This window comes from Gossypium arboreum, chromosome 5, assembly GCF_025698485.1.
Source record: "Gossypium arboreum isolate Shixiya-1 chromosome 5, ASM2569848v2, whole genome shotgun sequence".
NCBI lineage: Eukaryota > Viridiplantae > Streptophyta > Magnoliopsida > Malvales > Malvaceae > Gossypium > Gossypium arboreum.
In genome coordinates this window covers 21,197,017-21,205,938 of record NC_069074.1, presented here as the reverse complement: position 1 = coordinate 21,205,938, position 8,922 = coordinate 21,197,017, and the positions used below count along the sequence as shown (strand labels likewise).

At 33.4% G+C, this 8,922-nt stretch overlaps 3 protein-coding genes across 3 annotated transcripts; 1 reads left to right on the top strand and 2 right to left on the bottom strand.

Annotated features, from left to right (window-relative positions):
* Positions 1-278: 278 nt before the first annotated feature.
* LOC108468759 (uncharacterized) lies at positions 279-835 on the bottom strand. Its single transcript, XM_017769615.1, has 2 exons — positions 515-835; positions 279-413 (listed from the first exon to the last, which is right to left on the bottom strand). Exons 1-2 carry the CDS (start codon positions 833-835, stop codon positions 279-281), a joined length of 456 nt encoding a protein of 151 aa, XP_017625104.1.
* A 1,839-nt stretch (positions 836-2,674) lies between these two features.
* LOC108468758 (uncharacterized) lies at positions 2,675-3,514 on the bottom strand. Its single transcript, XM_017769614.1, has one exon. The coding sequence runs from the start codon at positions 3,512-3,514 to the stop codon at positions 2,675-2,677; it is 840 nt and encodes a 279-aa protein (XP_017625103.1).
* Positions 3,515-7,476: 3,962 nt separating this feature from the next.
* Positions 7,477-8,667, top strand: LOC108468756 (uncharacterized). The gene has a single exon (XM_017769613.1). The coding sequence runs from the start codon at positions 7,477-7,479 to the stop codon at positions 8,665-8,667; it is 1,191 nt and encodes a 396-aa protein (XP_017625102.1).
* The last annotated feature ends 255 nt before the right edge of the window (positions 8,668-8,922 follow it).

The window sequence follows — 8,922 nt, the reverse complement described above, 5'->3', positions numbered from 1 at the left end:
TTGATAAATACTTCCTTCCCCCCTTGAGATAAGTGTCTAGTGCTCTAATTGTCAATCCGCTTCTTAACCTGGTCTTTTAGAATCTGGAATAACTCCTTTTTCTTTCTGCCCACCATATTTGGCAAACCAAGCTAACGCTCTGGATCATTTAAGCTCCGTACTCCCAAAATGCCTATAACCGCTGCTTTGGCTTCTTCTGTCGTGTTTTTGCTAAAAAAAACCGTAGATTTTTCAAAATTAACGCACTAGCCCGAGCAGATTCTATATTCCTTTAGAATTTATTTCAGTATGGTAGCCCCTCTACTAGTCACCTCGCTGAATAAGATACAATCATCTGCAAAAAGTAGATGAGAAATCTGCGATCCACTTCGGCTAGCTTTCACTCTTCTCAATGCTCCTTCTTCAGCTGCAAGCTGCAATAAACAAGACAAACCTTCCCCACATAAAAGAAATAAAAACAGACTCAATAGATCTCCTTGAGAAAACCCCTTCTTGGTTGAAATCGTTCTCCTACATGCCCATTGACCACGACTGAGTAGGAAACAGAAGCTAAGCACTTCATAATGATATCAATCCACCTTCTAGCAAAACCCATTCGAACCATTATGTCTTTTATGAAATTCCATTCAACTCTGTCATATGCCTTGCTCATGTCAAGCTTCACTACTATAAAACCCTTTTTCCCCAGTTTCTTTAAATTCAGTGTATGAATAATTTCATAGGCCAGCAGAATATTATCCGATATTAACCTTCTTGGTACAAAAGCGCTTTGAGCTACATCAATACATCTCTTAATTATTCTTCGGAGCCGATTTGCAATAGCCTTAGCAAGCATTTTGTACATCACATTACATAAACTGATAGGCCTAAATTACTTCATATTAAATGGATTGGTGATTTTCGGGATGAGTACTATATGAGTATAATTAATCTGTTTAAACTCCTTACCTTCATTAAGGATTTGAAGAAAAAAATTGATAACGTCCTCCCCTACAATGTGCCAACACTTCTAATAGAAAAGACCCGGAAATCCATCCTCACCTGGGGCTTTGGTGGGCCCTATTTCAAACATTGCTTCTCGAATCTCTTCTTTTGTATAAGGCGCTGTAAGTCTTTGATTGTCCTATTCTGAAATGCATCTAGTAATTCCCGACAACAAATGATCAGTTCCTCCTCTTCCCTGAGATGTAAAAAGATTCTGGAAATATTGACGCGGAATCCATTCCATTTCTTGAATGGATTCTATTTCATTCCCTTCATCATCTCTTAATTTATGAATGCAGTTCCTTCTTCGCCTTAGTGATGCCTGACTATGAAAAAATGCAGTATTTCTATCTCCAAACTTCAACCAGTTTATGCGAGCTCTTTGTTCCCAATATCGTTCATCTTTATCAATTTCAAAGTTCAATTGAATCTTCGTGTCAATCATCTCTGCAAGGTTGATATCGTCTCGATCAGCTTCTGCCAAATTTGAAAACCTGTTTATAAGCAGTTCTTTACGTCTCCTTCTATCGATTCTAATCCTCCCCACCCAGCTCTGTAACCTTGTTTTTAGATTATCAAGTTTTTCCAACAGACCCCCTGAAGCCCGCTCCCAAATATTTTGAACCTCCTCACCAAACGAATCCTCCATAATCCACCAGGCTTCAAACTTGAATAGTTTGTTATCCGACGGTTTATCATCTTTTCTTGTATTAATTAAAAGGGGACAGTGATCAGAAAAAGAGTGAGTAAGGTAAGAGATATTTACCTCAGCAAACATATTTAACCATTCCTTATTTGCAACTCCTCTATCTAAACATTATTGGATGTTTGTTTCAGGTAGATTTCCTCTTTCCCAAGTGAACCAAGTCCCAGAGAATCCTAGATCCATTAACTGACAATCTTCCAGGACATTCCGGAAAGCTTCCATTCTTCTTTCATCTCGAGGTAATCCTCTCTTTTTTTTCAAACCCATACATGATTTCATTAAAGTCCCCACAAACCATCCAAGGAATTCCTTCCCCCGTAGATAAATTTCTCAATACAGTCCAAGAAGCATCTCTATCTTGTGCATAAGGGGATCCATAAAATCCCGTAAACCTCCATTCACAGCTCACTTCACTGTCATCAATCAGAACGTCAATGTGCCTTTTAGAAAAACTCTTAAGCGTGACACAAATTTCTTTTCTCCATGCCAAGCACAAACCTCTTCTCATTCCCTCCGGGTCAACTTCAACTCCATGTGGATAGCCACAATTGTATCTTTCTCTTTTCATATGACTTTTTCCTAGCTTTGTCTCCATAAAGAAGACCAGTTGGGGATTATGAGATTTCAGCATATGTCAAAGTCTTCTAACAGTCCGTGAACTCCTCAATCCACGAACATTCCAGCTTAAGATTTTCATTGTGTTAGGCCTGCTTGCCTCTTGGCAGCCACCGATAATAAGTGATTGACCTCCACCACCCTTCTGTTTCTTACTACTGATGTAGAACCCTCTCCCAATTCTGTTGGTACCTCCATCTCGCCCCTAGCCCTCTTCTTCCCTTCCTCACCCATAAGTGCTCCCTCTTCTAGATCATGCTCCATGTCAGTAAACACTGACGGGATTAATTGCTTATCCCTCTTTGAATTCAAGAGTTCTATTTTGCCTTTCAAGTTTACCTCTAAAATCGGATCATAAGGCCTTCCAAATCATTGATTCTTGTTTCCCGCCGTCCACATAACATTATCTGTCTTATAATTCCCTTGTCCATTCCCTTGCATTCCTCCTTCCCCCTCTTCCCTCAACCATACACTATTCATGACTAGAGCCCTCCGAGATTGAGCTCGTAGCGATAGATCCCATCTCAATTCAGCAATTTCCACACCCAGCGCCATCTTTGCTTCACAAAAAGAGTCATTATGTCCCGGTCGACCATAATAGAAGCAAAACAAAGACAGTATTTCACATTTGAATCTTACATATGCGCATCTTCCCTGAAACATAATTTGCTTTTTCATTTTTAGAGGGCGACGTACATCTATCTGGACTCGTATTCTCATATAATTTCTATTTTCTTTCCCTAGATTCGAGCCATCATATTCAATAAAATCCCCTAAAAAACTGCCCATTTGTATTGCCAAGTTTTCAGAGAAAAGATCAATCGGCACATCATGAATTTGTATCCAAAAGGGCGCCAAAATTAGAGGAACTTTTAAAGGATCCTCCCACCATTGTAACTTGTGTAACAGTAATAGATGATTATTAAATGACCAATGAGACCCTTTCAGAACTCTTTCCATATCCATAACATAATAAAATTGAAACAAAAATCTCTTTTCCCCCAGATCTCGAATTTGGACACCCCGAACAGGATGCCAAAGATTTTCCATAGTGCTTTTCATTGCAGGAAAGTGAATAATACTAGTTGTTAAGAAATAACCCACCAACCTGAAGACTTCTTCTTCTCTATTTGTGTTTTGATCAACTTGAATTTGTAAAACTGCATCTTTATCTTCATTGAGTGTTAACCCCGCTAAATTTGTTTCCATCTGCTGCAGGTGAATGATTCAATCAAGAGTACGCCATGATGATGCAGAAGCGCTAAAAAAGTGAAGTAGGCTGCCGTCACTCAAAATAAAAAAAACAAAAAAACAAAGAACCGAACGGAAAAACAAAAACCCTAGAGACGTGCCAGAGAGGGCAGACTTTTTGCGTGCCAGAGAGGGCAGACTAATTATATTTTAATTAAACTAAATATTAATTTTTTACAAATACTAATTGCATCTAATAAAATCGGCTCAATTCAATATAAATTCCAATTTGACAAATAATATATGACTTATATCTATTTGAAAAATTAAAATAAAGAAAAGTGATCCTTTAAAATTAGTATTTGTACTATGTATGTTTGTTATAATTTTTAAATCTATAAATTCAATACTGTAATATAATATAAAAATAAAGATAAAAATAAAATAAATATTGTAATATAATATAAAGATAAAGATAAACATAATTATTTTATTAGTGATGTTTCCATTAAATCTTGAATATAAGATTAAGTTCATAACAAATTATTAATATAAAATCATTATAATTATAATTATTTTATTAATAATGTTTTTATTATCAATGTAATAGTTATTATCACTTAATTAGATTTTGGATCCATGTTAAACTACACTAATTATTTTAAACTAATTATCACTTAATTAATGTAATGACTATATATGAATTAAAATTAATATTTAGCACTATTAATATATGCATTAACAAGATATTTTCATTCAAAATAACATCTAAAAACTACTAGAAATTTCACATGTTAGCATTATTTAATAGGTTTTATTTCCATCACCAAGAAAACGTGTGGTTATTATTATTGTTATTTGATATTTGATAATTTTGCTATTATTGAATTTTAATAATATTTACACAATAGTGAATGTTGTTTACTATTATATTGTGAAATATTATGTCAAAGACAATGATTTATTAAAGTAATGATTCTTTGTAGGTGATTTTTTACTCAAATTTGGATGACAATTTATTTTGTCTAATTACTTAATATTTTACTAATGGTTGCTTTCCATTTTTTTATTTATATTAATTTTAAAACGTTATTTTATTCTCTCAATTATTTTTATAAATATATAGACTTTTATTATAAATAAGATCAATTCCATTTAATTAGCCAATATCTTTTAAATTATAAATATATATTATTTAATAAATTTTAAAAATAAACACGTAAAATCAGAATTATATATATAAAAATACAAGTATGGAAAAATAGAATGGAATTATATATAAAATATACGTTGATTGTTGTGCTCATATAGGGTATAAAATATCTGAAGGGATCCAACACGTTTTACCAAATTTCCAAAGGTTTATTAGGAAACGACATACAATTTAAAAATCTTGTCACCAAGATGAAGCTTGGGTTTGGAATTTGGACTTGAATTGAAGTTTGAAAGGGTCCATCTTCCTTTTCAGTTTTCCACTGCCAGCCCGGCAGTGACTCTGCCCATACTTCCTTACAAAATTTAAAGCTCCAAATTATGCTTAATATAAAACAATTCAACCTTCAATTAAGTTTCCAATCGAATTAAACTTTTAAATCACAATTTTCCCAAAGGCGTTATGTTTATAAAAAAATAGCTTGGAAAAGGAAAAAGAATTAATGAAAAAATTGCATTTTAAATTAAAAATTACCTAAACCATGGAGATTAGGATGTACCAGTTCATATGTTGTATTCTGGTGGTTGACGTTGACCCCATGAAATGATTTGTATCCATAACTTGTGTATTTATTGGGCAGGTTTTTTCCCAGCATGACTTGATTATGTATTGTTATTTTATTTTCAATAGCCTCATACTTCTTCTTAAGGATAAAGGAAAAGTATGTAGAACAGTAAAAGCATTTAAATTTGCAATTTGATTGAAGGGATGACGGCCTAACAATGATGAAATGGAGAGGCCGTATTAATACGACATAACAACAGCACAAGAGGTGCAATTAACGTTACAAATTGCTTCCAATTGGTTTTTTTTATCCACCAAATGTTTGGGGAGTAATGCCATCAAATCAAAAGCAATTTACATGGGAATATTTTGGCATCTGATAAAAGGAAAAACCAAAACCAAAACACCAACACCTTGTATTGTCTCCCAGCAAAGCAAAGGCAAAGGCGAGTAAATTTTATGACAGAAAAGATGCAGCAAAGCAAATCATAATATGTTACAAACGGTGGGCATGAAAACATATCATTAAATACGTGCAAAATATATTTAAATCAGTCCAAACTTATGCAAGGTTTGAGCATTTTCAAAACCCTAAATTTAGTATGGCAGAGGGAAACGAAATAACATAAATTATTGTTATTGTGGAAACCAATCTGAGATAATGAAAATGGTAAAAGATTCTCTGATGTTATTGAATTATGGCTTAGATTTTGTTTCTGAATTCTGACTTGGTCAAAGGCTGAGTTTTGCTAGAGACTTGCTGATATGCAATTATAATCCTATTCTACGACCCTTACACGCTTATCAACTTCATTAAAACTATTTTTAAAATATGAAATAAATAAATAAAACAGCTTTTAAATTAGTAATGTGAATTTTGAATGTGCCGGAGGCAATGTTTTTTTTCTTTTCATTTCCTAAATTTATCATTCCTCTTTTCATATTATCTTTTAAAACCTTTTTTATTAGGTTAAATTTTTATATAAAATGTACCTATACAATGAGTTTACGGTGGATTAAAATTTGATGCTCCTATTTTCTTTTAAATATAAAATAGGATAATTTACACAATGAATACATTTTACTACTTTTTGATAGGTCTTAATCCACCGTATCTATCGTCGAATCGTCGCTTGGAACTTACTAATTAAACATGAAAAAAAAAAAGAACTTATCAACCCATTAACTTAATTAAAACTTTTGAATAGTTTAATTACTTAAATAAATTTTTTAAATAATTTAATTCCCAAAATTATAATCTTTTTAATTAAGTGAATAATGGTATAGTTTACCCTATAAAATAATATAATATATACACCTAAACATTTTGAATGTTTGAAAATTATTATAATTTTTATTTTACTTTTTAAATGTGGAAAAGGTTTGTCCAATTATATATATATATATATATATATATATATAAAGCCAAAATATATATGTCAAAGTCATCAAGTAGTTTGACAAAATTAACAACAACAAAATTTAATCTCAAGATTCTAAGAAAATAATCAAATTATAATTGAGTGATTAAATTGGCAAAAATACATAGCACAGGGATCTTTTATAAATTTGACCTTGTCATGGTATTTACAATTCAGATTATTATTATTATTATTCTCTTTTGTTCATAGCATATTATAAGCCAATTACCGGCCTATCTTTCTCATTAGTTTTGAGTTTGATATATTGCCAACCAACGCCCGCACTCTAATTTAGAGAGATTTTCATACATGAAAAATTTGTTTGATGAGAGACAGCCGGCCCCCACTTTCTTTTTAATTAAAAGGAAAAGAATAAGCTTAAATAACATTTCATCTTGATCGAAAAACCCTAATTCAGATCATATAAAGGTTAGGGAGCAAGGAACAAGAAGAAGATTTAACAGCTAGAATCTTTCCTCTTTTGCTTGTCGTGTTTTCTATCATTCTCTCTTCTTTTTATAGAATGTTTTCCTCTCTCACTGAAAGACAAGAGGAAAGATGATTGATATAAGAGGAAGCTTTTAAGGATATATATAAATATGGCAACTTTCTCAAAGCTGTTTTAGAAGGATGTATTTTCTTTTCATTCATTTCTTGGGTACTTTTGCTATATCTTTGTAGTCGCTTTTTCGAGCTATACCCATATCTTTGTTTCTGTTTTCTCAAGTGTACAACTTTCACCATCTAGATGATATATATATATATATATATATATATATAGATAACAGCCCTTTCTAGCTTTTCATGCTGCAATTTTAAAAAAGTTAATCAAAGCTTTCTTCATGGATTCCAGTGATAGTAGTAGCATGCAATCTACAAGTGGGGATGATGAAGGGTGCGAGTCACCGACGGAGTCGGTCCCAGCTTTTATGAACACTAATCCCTTATCAAATCCACACCCATCACTTGTCTTCCACCATCAAAACCACCCACCAATTTTCTTTGATCCTTCTGCAAATTATCTCAACCCTTTCTCTCAATCTCAACAAATTGATTCACTGCTGAATATTGATGGGTTTAGGCCGCTAAGCCAAAGACCTAAACCAAACTGTTGCACTGTTGACTTGGGTAGCTTTCATCTTCAAGGCTTATCTTCATCGAGCCAATCTACATTAGGTGCCCAAGAACTTAACCAAGGCTGCTTATATCCAAGCTCATCATCCTTGCAATCAAGGCCATATCATGATGTAAGGCTTTTAACAAAATCCGATCAGAAAAGTGTTGTGAAGAACCCCAAGAAACGAACGAGACCATCGAGAACGGCACCCACTACAGTTCTCACCACCGACACAATGAATTTTAGAGCAATAGTGCAAGAATTTACTGGAATCCCTGCACCACCGTTTTCGGGTTCATCATATTCTCGAAGGCTTGATCTTTTCGGCTCTAGGTCAGGTATGCGATCCGGTCATGTAGAAACTTTAGGTTCTCTCTACCCTCTACGTCCCTCAGCTAAAAGGGCTAAGCCAACTCCTTTTCTAGCTTCTTCTCCTTCATTGTTAAATAATCCTTTAGCTGATGCTAATATTACCAATACAAGTAGCAATAACACCGTTCCCACTTGTAGTAACTATGCTCAACTGCCTTCTGATTTAGGCATGCTAAAACAGACTCAAAATATGCCAAACTTTCAGAACCAGAGCCCCCTCCTATCATTCCAGTCCTTCCTACATCCTACCCCTCTTCAGCCCTGTCTTAATTTGGCTGGTTTTGGTGTGAATTCCCATGGAACTTCAGCCATGCCTTCCATTGATGACTTGGGCATGAGTCATGGGAATGAAGATCATTTGAGGCCTTTAGACCACTGGAATCGTGGTAGCACTAGTACTGATCAAAATTCACAAAGAAATAACAGCTGCAAGTTGAACACCTCAGCTTCTTCATCAGGTTTTCAGCATGATAAGGAATTGGAAAACGTGTCACTTAGAGCTGAAGGTACAGTTGATTCATGGAATTGTCCTGCAGATCAGTAGAATAATTACTTACATGAAATTTGTAATGCAGAGAACTAGAATTTTAATGTGAATAGGCTTTTCAAGCAGTAGTCATATTCTCTTCTCTCTTTTCTTTTCTTTTCATTTTAGAAATAAATAAGAAATTTAAACTGCAATTTGTTCGGTGAGAAATAAAATTATTGATTAATTAAAATACAAAAATTTTATAACTAAATAACTCAAATTTAAGTAAAATACTTTTCTTATTAAATTAGTACTTTTAAAAATTAAAGT